Source organism: Geotrypetes seraphini, chromosome 4, assembly GCF_902459505.1.
Source record: "Geotrypetes seraphini chromosome 4, aGeoSer1.1, whole genome shotgun sequence".
NCBI classification, from domain to species: domain Eukaryota; kingdom Metazoa; phylum Chordata; class Amphibia; order Gymnophiona; family Dermophiidae; genus Geotrypetes; species Geotrypetes seraphini.
Window position 1 is genome coordinate 137,974,434 of NC_047087.1, and position 20,343 is coordinate 137,994,776.

The 20,343-nt window shown below is 44.4% G+C and overlaps 1 protein-coding gene across 12 annotated transcripts in view; it reads left to right on the forward strand.

Annotated features, from left to right (window-relative positions):
* Positions 1 to 20,343, forward strand: part of TRAPPC10 (trafficking protein particle complex 10) — a 507,189-nt gene that overhangs the window by 138,186 nt on the left and 348,660 nt on the right. For 11 of the 12 annotated variants that reach the window (XM_033941690.1, XM_033941689.1, XM_033941691.1 and 8 more), the window contains exons 5-6: positions 13,011 to 13,207; positions 17,114 to 17,309. In XM_033941690.1, the coding sequence (XP_033797581.1) occupies positions 13,011 to 13,207; positions 17,114 to 17,309 (393 nt within the window). Of the gene's footprint in view, positions 1 to 13,010; positions 13,208 to 17,113; positions 17,423 to 20,343 lie in introns of those variants that run through there. The other variant, XM_033941701.1, reaches the window with a different exon arrangement.

Consider the following 20,343-nt stretch of genomic DNA (forward strand, 5'->3'; position numbering starts at 1 on the left):
AAATTTACACTCTTTTGGATTCTATACCGACTGTTCTCGAGACAATAGCTGCTTACTCCTCAGTCTCAGGTTATAAACTTAATTTAACTAAATCAGAAGTTATGCCGCTTTCAGGATTCCCTTGTGGTGAGGATATCAAGAAGTTGGGCCTTAAATACGCTCCTACTAAGCTTAAATATTTGGGGATTTATTTTTGAGTCTCTATGGACGAAACTCAAGAATATAACATATCATATATAATGGATATTATTACTAATACAACCTCCAGATGGTCACCACTAAAATTGTCCTGGTGGGGTCGTTTGGACTCCATCAAAATGGTTTTAGCTCCAAAAATCACATACATATTATCTATGATTCCATTTTTGTTTCCATTAAATGTTTACAAGAAATTCAAATCTGCATTGGTCAAATTCTTATGGAATGCTAAACCACCTCGCATAGCATTGAGAAAATTAAAGTGTATTAAAGAAAATGGGGGGGGGATGTCAATTTCCCCAGTCTATATGACTATCATGTAGCCTTTTTGTGTAGACAAGGTTCTCAATGGCTTAAAGATTCGACTGATCTATACTCACCTGCTTGGCTGAAATTGGAATGTGCCTTAGTACCTGAAGAAAATCTTGGTTATTTACCATTTGCTCACAAGAAACGTACAATTAGCAGCAATGTTATATTCTCCTCTACTATAACTGCCCTTTTGGAACTGGATGCAATTGCTCCTGTATGTTGGAATGATACTATCAGTTCCCCTATATGGCGAAACCCTTGCTTACTAATTCAGGGCCGCTATATTGAATGGAAATCTTGGCGCAGGAAGGGCCTATGGTCCATTGGTCAATTATTAGCTGATTCTAAATGTTTGGATTTTGAAACTCTAACTTGCACTTATAATATGGAACCTTCTCACCAATATGAATGGCTTCAATTGAAATATTGCCTAACATCTTATCTCAAAAAGACCAACTTGTCCGATGACACACCTACCTTGTCCTGTTGGGCTGCCCTTATTAATTCTGGAAAGGGTCAAGCTTCGGCTTGGTATAAATTATTGCACAAACATAAATTCCTACCTCATGTAGTGCTATATGACATTTGGGCTCAAGATGCTTCAGTTCCTGTGGAACGTTCTGACTGGAGTGAAATATGGCTTATGTCTTTTAAGGCTTTGAAATCCACCTCCATTTGGCATTCTGTTTTATTTTTATATCACTGAGCGTATTGGACACCACTCAAGCTATCTTAACTTGGGTCTTCTGCCTCGAATAAATGCTGGTCTTGTATGTCTGCTGTAGGAACGTTGGAACACATGATTTTTCAGTGTACTCACCTATCACCGTTTTGGTCTGATGTGTGGTCTACTATTAGTCAGATTTTACATATAAATGAAGTCATATCATTTGATCTTGTCATATATGGGGCTAGCGCTTTACAGAAGTATCAATTAGATAAATATGAAATCAGATTGCTTAAGTGTTTACTTCTTATTGCAATTAAAACTATATTATCTCAGTGGAAAGACTTTTCCTCGTTACACTATAATGCTTGGTGGAATACGGTATGTCTGTTTTCTAAATATGAAAAGACAGCTGCTGATAAGACTAACTCTAGCCACACCTATCATAAAGTGTGGTCTCCTGTCTTGGCCTATTGTACATCACCATAGTGCTATACCTGTATATTCTTGCTATATGATATGACTATGACACATGTTGCATATTATGTCTTCTGATTTCTTTTGCCATTGTTTATTTTGTCTGTACGATTCATCGATTACTGATTGTTATACTGCAATGCACGACCTGTTGTTTTTTCTGTTTGCTGTTTTGTTATGTTTATAAAATTCAATAAAAAAGATTGAACACACAAAAAAAAAATTATCAATTTAGTCTTTGCTGTATTCTAATATTGTTTTTATGTCTTTGTGATAATCTATATGTTTATTGATTTGTTCATGTTTATATACATAATTTATAGACTCCTGATGCAGGCCAGTAGGCCGAAACATGTACATGTCGAGTCATTGAGTCAATTTGGATGAATAAAGGCATTTGGATCTATCAGATGAGTTGAAAGACACATTTTTTTGTGCACCATTCTGATTGGACGATTCCACTTTGGTTCTGCTCTTTTGAGTTTTGTGGTTTTGTTTACCCTGTTCTTGTGTCCCTTTTTAAGGCCACAGTCACCGAGGTGCAAAATCTATATATACTGCGTATCAACAAGGGATCCCAGAGGAAAAAGAACAAAGTACCGGTATGGCTCACTGTAGAGCTGAAGGAAGCGATCAAAGACAAGAAAACTTTGTTTAAGGAATGGAAAAGGTCAAAGACGGATGAAAACTGGAATAAGCACAAACAACATCAAAGCAGGTGCCATAAGGTGGTAAAAGAGGCCAAAAGAGACTACGAGGAAAAAATAGGCAAGGAGGTGAAAAACTTCAAGTCATTCTTTTGATATATTAAGGGAAAACGATCCGCGAAGGAAGCAGTGGGACCGTTGGATGATCATAGAATAAAGGGAGCGCTAAAGGAGGACATAGCAATTGCCGACAAACTGAACAACATTTTTTGCGTCTCTATTTACGGAAGAGGATATACACAGCATACCAAAACCCATCAGGCTATATTCTGCAAATGAAGACTGGTAACTGGCAGGGTTGAAGGTCATTCTAGAGGAGTTATGTAGGCAGATTGATAGGATTAAGAGTGATAAATCCCCGGGACCGGATGGCATCCATCCAAAGGTCATCAAGGAACTGAAGAGACTATAGTTGGACTGCTTCAACTAATAGCCAATCTGTCAATCAAATCAGGAAAGATTCCGGAAGACTGGAAGGTGGCGAATGTTATGCCGATCTTCAAGAAAGGTTTGAGGGGAGATCGGGGAAACTACAGACCGGAGAGTCTGACCTCGATACCGGGAAAGATCGTAGAGGCGCTGATAAAGGACCGCATCATTGATCACCTTGACGGACACGGGCTGATGAGGACCAGTCAGCACGGTTTCAGCAAAGGCAGATCTTGTTTGACGAACTTGCTGTACTTCTTTGAGGGAGTAAACAAGCAGATAGACAAGGGCGACCCGATCAACATTGTATATCTGGATTTTCAGAAGGTGTTTGACAAGGTTCCACATGAACGACTACTTCGGAAAATTGCGAGCCATGGAATCGAGGGTGAAATATTCACATGGATTAAAAACTGGCTGAAGCATAGGAAACAGAGAGTGGTGGTAAATGGACAATACTCGGACTGGAAGAGTGTCAGCAGTGGGGTGCCGCAGGGCTCGGTGCTTGGACCCATGCTCTTCAATATCTTTATAAATGATCTGGACATAGATACGACAGGTGAGGTGATTAAATTTGCAGACGATACGAAGTTGTTCAGAGTAGTGAAGACACAGGGGGTTGCGAAGATCTGCAACGTGACATAATCAGGCTCGAGGAATGGGCATCGACATGACAAATGAGGTTCAACGTGGATAAGTGTAAAGTGATGCATGTCGGTAACAAAAATCTCATGCATGAATACAGGTCCGGGGCGGTACTTGGAGAGACCTCTGAGGAAAGAGACTTTGGAGTTCTGATTGACAAGTTGATGAAGCCATCCATGCAATGTGTAGCGGTGGTGAAAAGGTCGAACAGAATGCTAGGAACGATAAAGTAGGGGATCACGAACAGATTGGAGAAGGTTATCATCAGGTTTGGGCGACACATTAACCAAATGGGTTGGGAACTGGCTTGGAGGTAGGCTTCAGAGGGTGGTGGTGAATGGCACCCCCTCCGAAATGTCGGAGGTGATAAGTGGAGTGCCACAAGGCTCCGTCCTGGGCCCGATCTTGTTCAATATCTATATAAGAGACTTGACAGAAGGGCTCCGAGGTAGAATAACATTATTCGCCGATGATGCCAAACTGAGCAATGTAGTGAGCAAAAGCACAACAGACAAAAAAGCAATGGCAGACGATATGGTGCATGACTTACTTCTGCTGGAGCACTGGTCTAGGTCCTGGCAACTCAGTTTCAATGCCAAAAAATGCAAAGTCATGCACCTGGGAAGCCAAAATCCATGCAAGATTTACACCCTAAATGGCGAGATCCTGACAAGAACTGAAGCAGAAAGAGACTTAGGGGTGATTGTCAGGGAAGACATGAAATCTGCAAACCAAGTGGAGCAAGCTTCATCCAAAGCAAGGCAAGGCAAATCATAGGTTGCATACGCAGGAGTTTCGTCAGCCGTAAACCTGAAGTCATTATGCCACTGTATAGATCCATGGTGAGACCGCACCTGGAGTACTGTGTGCAATTCTGGAGGCCGCATTACCGCAAGGATGTGCTGAGACTGGAATCGGTCCAGAGAATGGCCACCAGGATGGTTTCGGGACTCGAGGAGCGGTTAGGGAAATTGCAGCTCTACTCACTCGAGGAACGTCGAGAGAGGGGAGATATGATCGAGACATTCAAGTATCTCACGGGCCGCATCGAGGTGGAAGAAGACATCTTCTTCTTCAAGGGTCCCGCGGCAACAAGGGGGCATTCGTGGAAAATCAGGGGCGGGAAACTGCACAGTGACACTAGGAAGTTCTTCTTCACTGAAAGGGTGGTTGATTGCTGGAATAGTCTTCCACTTCAGGTTATTGAGGCCAGCAATGTGCCAGATTTTAAGGCCAGATGGGATAGACATGTGGGATCTATCCGCAAAGATAGATAGGGAGGGTCACTGGAGTGGGCAGACTTGATGGGCCGTGGCCCTTATCTGCCGTCTATTTCTATGTTTCTATGCTGCTGTACCGGGCCATGGTGCGCCCTCACCTGGAGTATTGCGTCTATAACTGATCGCTGTACATGAAGAAGGACACGGTACTACTCGAAAAAGTCCAGAGAACAGAGCGACTAAGATGGTTAAGGGGCTGGAGGAGTTACCGTACAGTGAAAGATTAGAGAAACTCTTCTCCCTCGAATAGAGGAGATTGGATAAATAGACAACCCCGCGAAAGACAAAGGCGCGCGCCAACAACTGAGCGCAAGACAGAGGCGCGCGCCGAATAAAATTACAGTTTTTAGGGGCTCCGACGAGGTTTTTTGTTGGGGAACCCTCCCAGTTTACTTAATAGAGATCGCGCCGGCGTTGTGGGGGGTTTGGGGGATTGTAACCCTCCACATTTTACTATAAACTTAACTTTTTCCCTAAAAACAGGGAAAAAGTGAAGTTTTCAGTAAAATATGTGGGGTTACAACCCCCCAAACCCCCACAACGTGGCGCGATCTCTGTGACTTTACTGTGAAGTGGTAATCCAGCCTGGACATAGCAGAAAGAGATACAAGCCGCCATCCAGTTGGAGATGGTACGCTTAGAGATAGGACACCCCAACTTGTTCGGATCAAAGGAGATGAAAAGTTGAGGAGCAGTTCTGTGCGGCTTGGTGCGTTCTAGATAGAAAGCCAATGCACGCTTACAGTCCAGAGTATGAAGAGCTGATTCTCCAGAATGAGAATGAGGCTTTGGAAAAAACACTGGAAGAACAATGGATTGATTGAGATGAAACTCCGAAACAACTTTAGGAAGGAATTTTGAATGAGTGCGAAGAACCACCTTGTCATGATGGAACACTGTAAAAGGTGGATCCGCAACCAAGGCTTGAAGCTCACTAACTCGACGAGCAGAAGTGAGGCCAATGAGAAACACAACTTTCCAAGTGAGATACTTCAGATGAGCCTTGTCAATAGGTTCAAATGGAGGTTTCATAAGCTGAGAAAGAACAATATTGAGGTCCCAAACCCCCGGAGGCGGTTTGAGAGGAGGATTGACATGGAAAAGTCCTTTAATGAATCTGGAAACCACAGGATGAGCAGAGAGAGGTTTCCCCTGAAGCGACTGATGGAAAGCAGCAATTGCACTAAGATGGACTCGGATCGATATAGACTTGAGGCCAGAATGAGAAAGGTGCAAAAGATAGTCCAAAACTGAAGATAAGGAGGAATGTTGAGGCTCCTGATGATGAGAAAAACACCAAGTAGAAAATCTAGTCCATTTTTGGTGATAGCATTGTCTAGTAGCAGGCTTCCATGAAGCTTCCAAAACATCCCTCACAGCTTGCGAAAACTGGAGAGGAGTCGCGTTGAGAGGAACCAAGGTGTCAGGTGGAGAGACTGCAGGTTGAGATGAAGCAGAGACCCCTGATGCTGTGTAAGCAGCGATGGAAACACTGGTAGAAGAAGGGCTCCCTGCTGCTGAGTTGAAGTAGAAGGGAGTACCAAGGTTGCCTGGGCCACCGATGAGCAATCAGAATCATGGTGGCATGGTCGGACCTCTGCTTGACCAGAGTCTTTTGAATGAGAAAACGCATATAGAAAGAGATTTGTCCAGTCCAGAAGAAAAGCATCTGCCTCGAGGCGATGAGGAGTGTAGATCCTGGAGCAGAACTGAGGCAGCTTGAAGTTGGGGGGGGGGGGCTGCAAAGAGGTCTATCTGAGGCGTTCCCCACAGAGAGAAGATGTGATGAAGGGGCGTGGAATGGAGAGTCCATTCGTGAGGCTGTAGAATACGACTCAAGTTGTCCGCCAAGGCATTGTCTGCCCCCTGAATGTAGACAGCTTTGAGGAAGGTGTTGTGGCGAATCGCCCAATCTCACACTTTCAGAGCTTCCTGACATAGGGAGGCTGATCCCGTGCCTCCCTGCTTGATGACATAATACATGGCGACTTGATTGTCCGTGTGAATGAGGACTACCATGCCGTGAAGCAGATGTTGGAAAGGAGAGCATTGAAAATCGCTCTGAGTTCCAGGAGATTGATGTGGCATAGATGGTCTGCACTTGTCCAATAGCCCTGAGTGCGTAGACCATCCAGATGAGCCCCCCCAAGCATAAGTCGAAGAGTCGGTCGTGAGAACCTTCTGATGGGGGGACATGTGAAACAGCAAACCTCTGGAGAGATTTGAAGAGAGCATCCACCAGCGAAGAGACTGAGTCAGAGCAGGAGTGACTTGGATGTGTCGAGTCAGAGGGTCGGATACCTGCGTCCATTGAGATGCCAGGGTCCACTGAGGAATCCTGAGGTGAAGTCTGGCAAAAGGAGTCCCGTGTACTGTAGAGGCCATGTGGCCCAGAAGAACCATCATGAGTCTTGCTGAGATGGACGGGCGAGAGGACACTAAATGACAAAGATGAAGAAGAGCTTCCAGACGCTGAGGAGGGAGGAACACTCTGAGTTGGATAGTATCCAGAACAGCTCCAATGAAGGGAAGAGTCTGGGTAGGTTGCAGATGGGATTTTGGAAAGTTGATCTCGAACCCCAGACTCTGCAGGAACCAGATAGTCCTTTGGGTCGCCAGGACGTCTCCCTGAGATGTGGAATCCTTGATGAGTCAGTCGTCCAGCGCTGCGGCCACCACAACCAGACACTTGGTGAAGACTCTGGGTGACGAGGCCAGGCCGAAAGGGAGCACTCGGTATTGAAGATGAAGATGTCCCACCTGAAATCTGAGGAATTGACGGGAGGCCGGATGGATGGGAATATGAGTGTAGGCCTCCTTGAGATCCAGAGAGCATAACCAGTCGTTCTGCTCGAGGAGGGGATAGAGAGATGCCAGGGTCATCATGCGAAACTTTTCTTTGACCAGATATTTGTTGAGCACCCTGAGATCCAAAAGGGTCATTCCATGTCAAGTGATCAGATTCTTGGAAAGTGCCCTGCATGACCATCACGGATTTTGATGAAACTTCATATGCAGAGTCCACCATGTCTCAAACGAACTTTGGTAAAGTTTTAGTTTCGCCTGTGGAATATTTGTGGAGATATAGCCATTTGTTTGACCACATACCACAATGAAATACAGTACGACAATGACATTCTGACAACTTTGAGACACAATATCTCCTGAGCTGTGTTTCCAAAAAAACTGAAACTTAGCTACCCTGCACAACTTTTTGAGCTCTGTTCATTGCTACCAATAACAATTTTTGCCGAGCACTGATTGAATGCCTGAATTACAGTAAACTTGGCCGAAAAAATTAGTGCTCCAAAAAAAGTCAAAGTTTGACATTACTTAACTCCCACAATAATTGAGTAATAAATGCGAAATTTGGCGCATAATGTCTCAGTACAACGTTGTTTTCAAAAGTACAATTTCAACCTCCAAGCTCTTTCCATTAGTTTACAAATTAAGTGTAAAGTTGCTAATTTGTGTAAAAAGGCCAAAAATAGGTTATTTTCAGCCTGCTTTTACAGAAAAATACCTTTTAAAAACTCTTTCAAATCAGTCTCATTAGAAAGAGCATATTTCAAACCCCCTAGAAAAGTGGACTTCATTTTTCAACGCAGGTTAACAATGGCTGAAAAAGGGGGACAAAGTTGGGAGACGTTGCCACGGCAACAACCTCTATTTCAACATAGTTCTGTCATTTTTAAAGTTACAGTTTTGTATTGATGTAGTATTACTACTACTCTATTGCGTTGGTCCATGGTGACATTGTCACAACCAGTTCAAGAGTTTGAACTGGCAACCCCATCGCCATAGGGGTCACGCCCGATAGCTGTGCAATACCAGCCACGGGTGGACCACTTCGTCCAGGTTTCCAAGCCTGCATGCTTTGTGCCCCTTCATTTACATCATCCGGCCGCCAATATCAATTTCCAGAAACTGCATTGAAGAAAGTGGCTCAAAAATTTAACAGAATGTTATAAAGATTGCTGGCAGTTAAAATCAAAGTGGACTTCACTTCGGCTTGGGAACCATATAAGATACCCAATTTAGGCTTGGGAACCTAGGATAAGACACCCTAATCATTGGCTTTGGAACCAGAAAGATACCAACAAAAGGCTTTGGAACCTTGACAAAGAAACCAAATGCGAGGCTTGGAAACCTGGACGAAGTGGTCCACCCGTGGCTGGTATTGCACAGCTATCGGGCGTGACCCCTATGGCGATGGGGTTGCCAGTTCAAACTCTTGAACTGGTTGTGACAATGTCACCATGGACCAACGCAATAGAGTAGTAGTAATACTACATCAATACAAAACTGTAACTTTAAAAATGACAGAACTATGTTGAAATAGAGGTTGTTGCCGTGGCAACGTCTCCCAACTTTGTCCCCCTTTTTCAGCCATTGTTAACCTGCGTTGAAAAATGAAGCCCACTTTTCTAGGGGGTTTGAAATATGCTCTTTCTAATGAGACTGATTTGAAAGAGTTTCTGAAAGGTATTTTTCTGTAAAAGCAGGCTGAAAATACCCTATTTTTGGCCTTTTTACACAAATTAGCAACTTTACACTTAATTTGTAAACTAATGGAAAGAGCTTGGAGGTTGAAATTGTACTTTTGAAAACAACGTTGTACTGAGACATTATGCGCCAAATTTCGCATTTATTACTCAATTATTGTGGGAGCTAAGTAATGTCAAACTTTGACTTTTTTTGGAGCACTAATTTTTTCAGCCAAGTTTACTGTAATTCAGCCATTCACTCAGTGCTCGACAAACATTATTATTGGTAGCACTGAATAGAGCTCCAAAAGTTGTGCAGGGTAGCTAAGTTTCAGTTTTTTTGGAAACATAGCTCGTGAGATATTGTGTCTCAAAGTTGTCAGAATGTCACTGTCGTACTGTATGTCATTGCAGTATGGGGTCAAACAAATGGCTATATCTCCACGAATATTCCACAGGCGAAACTAAAACTTTACCAAAGTTCGTTTGATACATGTGGGACTTTGTGCATAAAGTTTTATCAAAATCCGTGATGGTCATGCAGGGAGCCCTTGATCACTTGACATGGAATAACCCAAAATAGGGCGCAGATCACCCGTCTTCTTCAGAACAAGAAAGTACCGGGAGTAAAACCCCTTGTTCTGTTGAGCCAAAGGAACTGGCTCGACAGCCTGGAGCTGCAACAAAGCCTGAGCTTCCTGAAGAAGAAGGGCGGTCTGGGTCAAGTTGGAGGATGTTCCGGAGGAACTTGATGGAACTGAAGAGAGTATCCCTCCCTTACAGTGGAAAGGACTTAGAGGTCGGTGGTAATAGTCATCCATCGATGGTAAAAATGATGGAGACGACCTCCCTATCGGGGGAAAAATTGGATAGGGCAGAATGATGGACGTTATGCTCTCCATGAGACAGTCAAAAAGGCTGAGGAACCTTGGGGTCAGCAGATGGCTGATGCTTCTGGGGCTGCTTCTGCGAATGCTGCCTATTCACAGGCTGACGGATGGCAGGAGCCTGTTTGGGCGGGAAACGCCGCTGGTATATCAAAGGCGGGCGAGATGGACAAGGAGGAGCAGGCTTGGGCTTCGGACGAAGGATAGATTGAAAAGATTTTTCATGGTCCGAGAGCTTCTTGGTTGCCGCCTCAATAGACTCATCGAAGAGGTCGGTACCAGCACATGGGACATTGGCAAGCCTGTCCTGTAGATTGGGGTCCATGTCGATTGTCCTGAGCCACGCCAGGCGTCGCATGGCCACCGAGCAAGCCGTAGCCTGAGCAGATAATTCAAAGGCATCGTAGGAGGATTGCATCATCTGTAACCTGAGTTGGGATAATGAATCCAGAACCTCCTGATACTCAAACTTGGCTCGGGAATCCAAATAGGGCATGAACTTGGGAAGGACAGACAGGAAAAATTCAAAATATGTGATGAAATGAAAGTTATAATTAAGAACTCTGGATGTCATCATTGAGTTCTGGTAAATGCGCCTGCCAAACCTGTCCATCGTCTTGCCCTCCCTGCCAGGTGAAACGGTGGCATATACCTGAGAGAGGTGAGACCGCTTCAATGAGGACTCCACAAAGAGGGATTGATGGGAGAGTTGGGCGCCATCAAACCCCTTATGGTGAACCGTGCGGTACCTGGCATCCAATTTACCAGGCACCGCAGGGATGGAGTAGGATGTCTCAAGACAGCAAACAAAGGTCTGATCCAGCAGCTTATGAAGAGGAAGCTTGAGGGACTCAGCAGGTGGTTGAGGGAGATGCATCGTCTCCAGATACTCTTTGGAAAACTTGGACCCAGTGTCCAGTTGAATGTCCAAATCCGCTGCCATCTGCCGAAGAAAAGAGGAGAAAGACAGCTGGTCAGCCAGAGCAGGGCCTCGAGAAGGACTCAAGGACGTCGAGGCCTCTGGATCCAATGAGGATGGGGATCGAGATGGGGAAATAGATCCCATCGTGTCCTCGAGCTCCGGCAGAGGAAGAGGCGAAGTAGCAAGTGGAGAATACTCGAGGAAAGGCTGCTTCCGATGAGGCGAGGCATGCCTAGAAGAGTGCCTTGAAGAATGTCTTGATCGATGATGCAAGCTGTGTCTAGAAGTAGGCCTCGATGCTTGAGGCGAGTGAGTCTTCGCCGAGGCCCCCAGCGAGTGGATGGGGCTGGAAGCGGTGGATCGAAGCAGAGGTGGCTGGCTGGAAGCACCTCGAGGCCCCCGCAAAGACTCGAGTCCTTGCATCGATGGGATCGGTTCCAATGGCGGCACTCGCAAAGACTCTGCTCCTTGCATCGAGTGAATCGGTTCCAGTGGAGGCATGGGCAAAGACTCTTCTCCTTGCGATGCATGCATCGATGCCAGACCAGACACTCGCAGAGACTCTGCTCCCTGTAGAGAGTGTGTGTATCGCTGAGGCACTGGAATCGGCTTGACCTCGCGGGAGGCCTCCGCGTGCCTAGGCTGGATTTGAGAGAGAAACTTCGGGCCCATGGTGGTAAAGAGCTTGATGAATTGCTTTTCAAGTAAGGTCTGGAACGAAGCCGGCAAGGTGGGATCCGCATCAGCAATGGGACCATCTGCACGGGCTTCGCGCTCCCTTGAGGCCTTGGGCACTTTAAGAACCACCGGAGGAATAGGTTGCTGCGCTACCTGACCTGAGGAGACAGAGGAAGGCATCAAAGCCTGCGTCGAAGACGGAGCCGGTACAAATGAAGCAGGTTTGATGAGGCTCGGAGCAGAAGACGTGGAAGCCTGGGGAGCCCCAGGCGAGGCAGCTGGTGAAGCCCCCTTTGATGACGACAGCTCCATTGAAGACTCCACAGTCAACAACTGCTCCCACAAGAAGCAATGATGCTTGAAAGCACGTGCCCGCACGATTTTGGATGGTGTTGGGGCCCCAGACACCGAAGACAGCGTCGATGAGGGTCCGTTAGCGAAATCGCGCGCTGGCACTTGGCACACTTTTTAAAACCGGTAATAGGCCGGGACATAGACCAGAAAAGCTCCGCTGCAAGATCGAAGCCGTGGGGCTGCAGCCACGCGGCCTGCTTGGTCGAACGGATGGAAGAAATTTTTTTTTTTTTTCAAAAACAACAAAACACGACGAAAATCAGCTATTAAGAGCAAATTAACCCAAAACCGCAGACTTTAGAAGGCACAAGTGAACGAACTTCACGCAGAGAGTTGAAGATGGACTTCTCAGCTCTACGGAAAAGTAAGAACTGAGGAGACGCACCCTGCGCTGGGCGGGAAGGCACTCGCACATGCGCGGTGCAGGCGACTCGAAACTTCGACTTTCTTCAAGCAAGACTGCTTGTGAGTGTCCGCATCAGGGCTCCATTGGATCACATCACCCACTACTGAGAATACCTGCCTGCTTGTCCTGGGATAATAAATGGACTGCCTGACTGAATGATGTTGTTTTATTGCCCCAGAGCTTTGATTTCTGAGATACATACTATTTCTGCTGTTTGCTTATTGCAGTAACTGAGCTCTGTAGAAGTATATGGTTTTCCTCAGAAATATAAGTTTCAGAGGCCGAATGTAACTTGTTTCTCGGTCCTTGCCTCTTAACTCTAGACTCCCTATGCCTGATTTAGTAATCTTATTTTTTCCTTAGACACAAAATGGGAGCAAAGCCTTATCGAATTAAGTTCAATGTACTGCAAAAAATAAAAGGGACTGTGGTTATGCTTAGATGGGGAAAACAATGTAGAAAATGGACAAAGGCTGGGTTTTTTTTGTTTGTTCACGTTATTTGAATTAATACCTCATTTGTCATGCATTCTAGTTCAGTAGTCTGCTCTTGTCCCTACAGGACACAGAAATATACAAAGCCAGTGCTAAGGATGACATTACCAAGTGGCAGAATATCTTGAAGGTTCACAGCTCAGCTGATTGGCTAATTGTGGTTGTAGAAAGTGAAGCCAAGAAAAAAAACAAGACCAACATTCTCCCCCGAACATCTATCGTGGACAAGATCAGGAATGATTTTTGTAACAAACAGAGTGACAGGTGAGTGCCTAGTGACTCAACTCAATGTTGATATAACCAATGGCATACTAAGTAGCTTATTAAATATTTTCTTCTGTATATATTGGCGTCATATTAAAACATAATTAAATAAAACTGGAATTTTTTTATTAGATAATTGTTTATGTTGCCTAGGCATTGAGGTTCTCCCCTGCCTTGACCTCAGGCATTATGTTAATTCTCCTGGACCGCTCTGCATTGGACATGATGCCAAGGAAGCATGGGGATATGTCTTCCTCATTGGTACCAAGGGACCTTTATGCTGGCCCAAGCCTAAAAAGCATAAACATTGGTTCCCGTTGAGGTACAGTACCAGGAGCTGCAGGGTGTCAGCTTCACTGGTACCCAAGAAACATCGGCGTTGAGAGGAGCTCTCCTCCTGTCTTGTGGTGGTGCTGTCACTGCAGTCACTATGCAGCTGAGTTCTTGACTCAGCACTGTTGGATCTTCCAGTGGACTGAGGAAGACAGAGAATCACTTCTTTCAGGGAAAGTACTTTGCTGAATCTGAGTCAGAGTGGTCATGGGTGTCTGAGAAGGAGTCAGATTACTTCTCAGAGGACAGGTCTTATGGCAAACCTTCAGATCCCTCCCCTCCACCTGAGGCACTCTCCTTTACACGTTGTGTCAAGGAGATGCCATCCCATTAAAGTTGGAGACTGAGGACAAGCCTAGAGCAGACTGTTGACCATTTTGGGCTATGACTCTCCCAGAGAGAGGCTGTTATACATTTTTCCCCCATGGCCTACAGTGGGCAGGGTCATTTAAAGAAAAACAAACCATCTGGGTTTGGTAATTCTGGGTGCCCCAGATTGGCCGCGTCGGCTGTGGTACACAGATCTGGTCTGTCTATAGAAGGACAAGTGTCTCAAACTGCCACTGCAATCCAACTCTGTTTCACAGGGCCCTGTAGCCCTGGAGGATCCGGAATGCTTTAGACTTCTGGCGTGGCTCTTGAGTGTGCAGCCTTAGTGTGGAAGAGCTACTCGGAGCAGATAGCGTAGCTGGTTTTAAGGAAGGCTTGGACAAGTTCCTGGAGAAAAAGTCCATAGTCTGTTATTGAGAAAGACATGGGGGAAGCCACTGCTTGCCATGTATCAGTAGCATGGAATATTGCTACTCCTTGGGTTTTGGCCAGGTACTAGTGACCTGGATTGGCAATTATGAGAACGAGCTACTGGGTTTGATGGACCATTAGTCTGACCCAGAAAGGCTATTCTTATGTTCTTATGGTTATTGCCACCCTTCTGAGATCTAAGAAACTAGTGACTGTCACAGCTTATGCTTTTCAGCATTGGTATGCTAAGGAGAATGTGGAACTGGTGAAGGCTCCAATGTCAGTGCTCCTAGCATTTCTCCAGTATAGTCTCAAGAGGGGTTTGGCTGTTTGCTCCCTCAAAGTATAAGTGGCAAGACTCTTGTGTTTTAGGGCTTGAATAGGAAAGGTTTCCTTTGCCCTTTACCTAGTTGTAGCCAGATTTTTGAAAGGATTGTGGCTGCATCCGCTTCTATGACAGCCATTCCCAATGGGGGATCTTAATTTGGTTTTGTAAGTAAGGCTCCATATGAACCTTTGCAAGAGGCATCTTTGATGAATCTTACCATTAATACAGCTTTCTACTAGCTATCGCATCAGCAAGAAGGGTTTTGGAGCTTCAATATCTTGGTTGCAGAGAACCTTTCCTCAAGCTTATGGAGGCAGGGGCTCCCTCCGTACAATCCCTTCCTTCTGCCAAAGTGTTCTCGGACTTCAGTGTCAATCAGGAAGTCTGACTACCCGCGTTCCTTCCCATGGGTTACAAAAAAACACAAAACCCCCACAAAGTTTTGGTGTTGCTGGATGTTAGAATGTTAGAAAAATTATTTTCACCTCTGAGATCATCTTTTTGTGCTAACGAGCTCTAACCACCTGGGAAAGGCAGCTTCTAAGGCTCCTACTTCCAGGTGGATTTGTGTAGCTATTGATTAGCATATATTGGATGTGATAAACAACCCAATTGCACTGATTACTTTGAGAGCACACTATAAGAGGGGTGTGGCTTCTTCATGGGTGAAGTCCTGGGCAGTCTTGCCCGAGGAAATCTGTAAGTAGCTACAGGGGTCCACCACAAGATTTTACAGAGTGGAGGCGGCAGAATCAAAAGATGCCACTTTGGGGTCACAGTATGTGCTCACAGCAGGCTCATCTGCCAATCTTCTTTCTAGTAGAAAGACTTATGAGTCTTGAAGGTCCGCCCTGTCAAATTTTAAGTAGCCTCCTTGCTGTCTTGAATGTATGTATTTCCAGATGTTGGTGTCATCAGACAGTGTGAAGAGTACTGATTGATTTTCTCTGTTACGAGAAAAGTGAAAGGTTTGACAGCTGCATAATTGGTTGCACTCAAATAGGTGGCTTGTTCATTTACACCTTGTTCTCAATTATAATTATATTGGCATTGATTTGTTGCCTTTAATTTGTTGCAGATCAGAACAAAATTGACTGATTGGGGAGTACCCTGTTTCCCTCTTATAGGAATTGTTAACTTGCTTTGATACAAACCGAGGATATAGGGCGCAGTCCAGAGATACAGGAGGTGGAGCCGAGAGAAAAATAAGTAGACAATGCGTAAGGGAATAAAGGAGAATAATCTATTGATTTAAGACTTGTATGCCTTTCTACTAGAAAGATTATTGAAGTAAGAAGATTATTGAGTAAAGAGCCTAATCTTCCGTTCTGGCATAGTCTTGCCTACAGGATACAGTGTAACACTACATATTCTCACAAGAGTGATTTTGTAAGGGAGGCATGGTAATACTGTTTTACCACCACCTAGACCAGTGTTTCCCAAATTAGTCCTTGAGTACTCCCTTCCAGTCAGGTTTCCAGGACATCTACAATGAATATGCATGAAAGAGATCTGAATACAATGGAGGCTGTGTATGCAAATCAATCTCATACATATTCATTGTGGATATCTTGAAAACCTGACTGACAAAGGAGTACTCCAGTACTGACTTGGAAAACACTGCTCTAAATTCACCAGAATTACTTGAGGCAATCGCAAAGAAACACAATTACTCCAAGCCTGAAGAGAGCAAAACAACTATCTGCAACACTTACCACAGTGCATCCCTACTACAACTGCTCAAGCCTTAGAGCTAGATGCACTAAAAATTTTGCAGGTGGAGGTTCGTCATAATCACCTTCTCTCCCATCCGATTGATTGCTTTGAGAGTGACTCTCACACATGCGTAGAGCCAGCAGGGGAAGCCTCTGTCACTAAGCTCTTTAGGGCAGGAAACCTTTTTTTTTTCTTTTTAATGGGCACAGATGCCGTGTGTGTTACACATGCACAATACCTGCCCCATTTAAAAAGAAAAAGCCCCCTCCTGCTGATGACAGCCCTCCGTGACATCCCCCTCCCGATGAACCGGCACCGGGGACAGACTCCTCCCCTCCACCCCAGTGAAAATCGATAGAAGGGATGCCCACTCCCTCTGGCTTTTAGCGATTAAATTTTTTTTAATGTATTTGGAAGCCATGTTAGAGCATCAGTCGCTCTGCTTGTTTACATGGCATTTCAATATTAATGAGCGTATTTGCATAGCTAGATCAGAGAATGAGCGATCCTGCAGAAAACCACGCGGTGAGATGTTGTTTTGCATGGGGTTGGCAAATCCTATTGTCGCTAAACCAGTCAAAACTGGTTTAGCGATGATCGTTTGAGGATCACTGACTTTAGTGCATCTGGTCCTTAAACCCAATTGCTTTCATCATTGTCTTTAACATTTATTAATAGAGTACAACAAAGTCTTATCTTATCAATTTAAGATTGTTAATTATAAAAGGGTGCATTTTTTTCTCTCTAGAAGTGCTATCTCTGACTAGTTTCAGAACCTGTTTCCTTAGGTGTGTGGTGCTCTCGGACCCTCTGAAGGACTCTTCTCGCTCTCAGGAATCTTGGAATGCCTTTCTGACCAAGTTGCGCACACTGCTGCTCATGTCCTTCACTAAGAACCTGGGCAAGTTTGAGGACGACATGAGAACCCTGAGAGAAAAGAGAACTGACCCAGGATGGAGTTTCTGTGACTACTTCATGGTGCAGGTATTCCCTCAGAGACTGGACATTTGGATCCCAGAATTAAGTATCTACTACATTCCAGAGAATAGAAAGGTGCCTACAGAATACTGCAAAGTTCAGTTTTTTAGCTGGTTCTAGTAAGTATTTTCATAAATGATATAGGTGGGCTAATATCAGTCTTATGTTTTTTTCAGATCAAATTAAGATCTGCAACAAATGTGAATACTTGAGAGAAAGGAGAAATAGGAAGCAGTCTAAGAAAGCTTGAGAAATAGGAATTTGATAGTTAATATTTTAGTGTACAACAAAAGAATAAGATACTGATGTATACCAGAGAGAAGAAAGATCTTTGGTTAACCATATCTTAATTATTTCAAGATAGCTAATCAATATGAAAATGCAGTTGCCAAATCTAGAGGAAAGATACATAAGGAGAAGTATATGCAATAGAAACAGGTAGGGAAAGCATGTAGTCATTGCATTGGGAATGCTTACCTATATACTGGACCATGTGAGAAGGAGGCATATGTATGGAGAGAGATACTACTTGCGCATTCGTACAGGAAGTTAAATCTGTGCGTGTATGGGTATTTCTTTGTGGATGTGAGAAAAAGTAAATGGTGGACTGGTGGTGGGGGAATATATGATATATGGGTTTTTGTGTTGGTTAGGGGATATAGGGTTCTATATATGTGTGAAGGTTTAAGTAGGAGTAGTTAGAAATAGATGAGACAGGTGTATGTAGGTGGTGAAATAAGTATGTGAAGTCTGGGGATTGTAGAAGCAAGTAGAGCATGTGCATGTAGATGCACAGTTAATCAATGTGTGGGAATGGGTATAGTGCAAATTTATATACCTTTTAGAATCTGAGGAAGCATATGTCGGAGTATATATCAACTGTACTTAATGTAAATGTCCTGCTATATAAATATTGTTGGGATCACTATTCAGTCATACATAATTGAGACAAATAAATAATAAAGTGCAAAGTGGAGAAACAGACCTCAATAACTTGGCTCCTGGACTCACAAAGTGTCCTTTAGAATCTGTATCATCATAGGTCTGTAAAAACAAAAACAAAAAAAATCTCCACATAACAGAAATCAACATTCATTCCTAATATTCTTATTCTTCAGTATGTGTTCTTTTCAGTGGGAGTCCACAACAATAAACTTGTAAAAGTTCAATGAGGGAGAGGATGGTCAATAGTGTTGAATGCTGCGCTGAGATCCAGCAGCACCAGAAGGACATCATTTATTCTTATCTATGAATTTCCAGAAGTTGTCGATGTCAAGAAGGACGGTTTCGGTACTATGGAATTTTCTGAATCCTGATTGAAAGATGGATAGGTCTCCTTGTTTGTCAATGAAGGGGTACAATTGGTTTAACACTGTTTTTTCCAGGAGCTTGGAGACAAAGGGTAGATTAGAGACAGGTCTAAAGTTGCCAGGTACATCAGGATCGAGTATGGTTTTTTTTCAAGATCGGTCTGATGACTGCCGACTTCCAGTTTCTGGGAACTACACCTGTTTGTAGAGAGGTGTTGATGAGAGGAAGGATGGAGTCTACAAAAGCATATTTCACTATCATCCGGAGGTATGGCGGACAGGGTCCAGGTTGGAGCTGGAAGGGCGAATAGCATCTAGTATCTTGGTGATGTCGTCATGGGAAATAGTTTCGAAGAGAGTTAGTTTCCCAGCTGTAGTTTTAACTATTTTGTCTGAGTTGTGGGGGAATGATATCTATAGCGTGGCAGAGTCAAGGTGAGACCATATTTTGTTTACTTTGTCAACAAAGTAGTCTGAGAGCTTTTAGTTCAGTGTTAAGGCACTGGTTGTCTCCTTGTGATGAGTATGTTTTTAGTTAGTTTAAATAGGTTTTTTGATCTGTTGGGGGTCTTTAAAAGTTGTTCGGAGTAGTACATCTTTTTAGCTCTAGGGTGGTGCTTTTATATTCTTCATGCAGTTCCTTCTATTTGGACCCGTCACTGTTGAGTCTGGATTTGTACCATTTCCTTTCCGCTCTCCTTAGTTCTCAAGTCATCGGTAAACCAGGGGGAGGAGTCTTTGTGGGGGTAGCATTTGATCTCTTTGACTGGGGCTTGCCCTTCGTATAGGGTTTTTACCTCAGTGTGCCAGTCCATGGCAGCCTCGTCAACAGATTGAGAATTTGATTTTGATGTTCCCACTAGGTTTGAAAGAGAGAATCCTTTAAGTTGATAGCGTTGTGGTTGTATATCATCTTATGTTGGGGTTACTTCCTGGGTGACGGTTGATTCGTTGTGTAGGAGTGGTTGAATGTGATCAGATGGTGATCAGACCAGGGTTCTGGTTTGGTATTACAGGCTGGGGTTTGTGTAGTATCTTTTTGAATAAAGATTAGGTCTAGGGTATTACCTGTAGAGTGAGTAAGTGAGGGGACAATTTACTTGAAGCCTAGGTCTGATAGTGAAGTGATGAAGTCTGCCGGGGATCCAATCTCATTTGGTAGCTTGTGAAATTAGTCTCCAAGTATGATTACTTGGCTGTATGTGATGACAAGTTTGCTAAGGATGGATAGCAGGTCATCTAAAATGATCATTGTTAGGTGTGATGCTCTGTATATCAAGGCAAAGGTTAGGTTTCTTTTGTGACCCACTGAGAAGGTGAGACATTCTAGTGAGATTGTGTCTATCAATCTTGGGTTGAGGTTAGACCTAATGATGGTGGCTGTGCCTCCACCGCTAGTGTTGGTGCCTTGGTGGGCAAACATACCCAAGGTAGTTCTGTCATGTCTTTGAGCCAGGTTTCGGTAATTAGGAGGATGTCTCAGTTATTGCCTGTGATGAGGTCATTTAGTATAGTTTCTTTGTTGTTTACATACCTTGCATTTGCCAGTGCTATTTTGAGGTTATTTGGTAGGAGGGAGGGTTTAGAGAATGACACGGGGAAAAAATCTGTCCCCGTCACTGCACCGTCCCCGGCCCACCATCCTCTGCACCGCCCCTCCACCGCCGTTCCCTTCACCGCCCCGTCACCGCCACTGCCATCCCATTCACCGCCCCGTCACCATCTCCGCA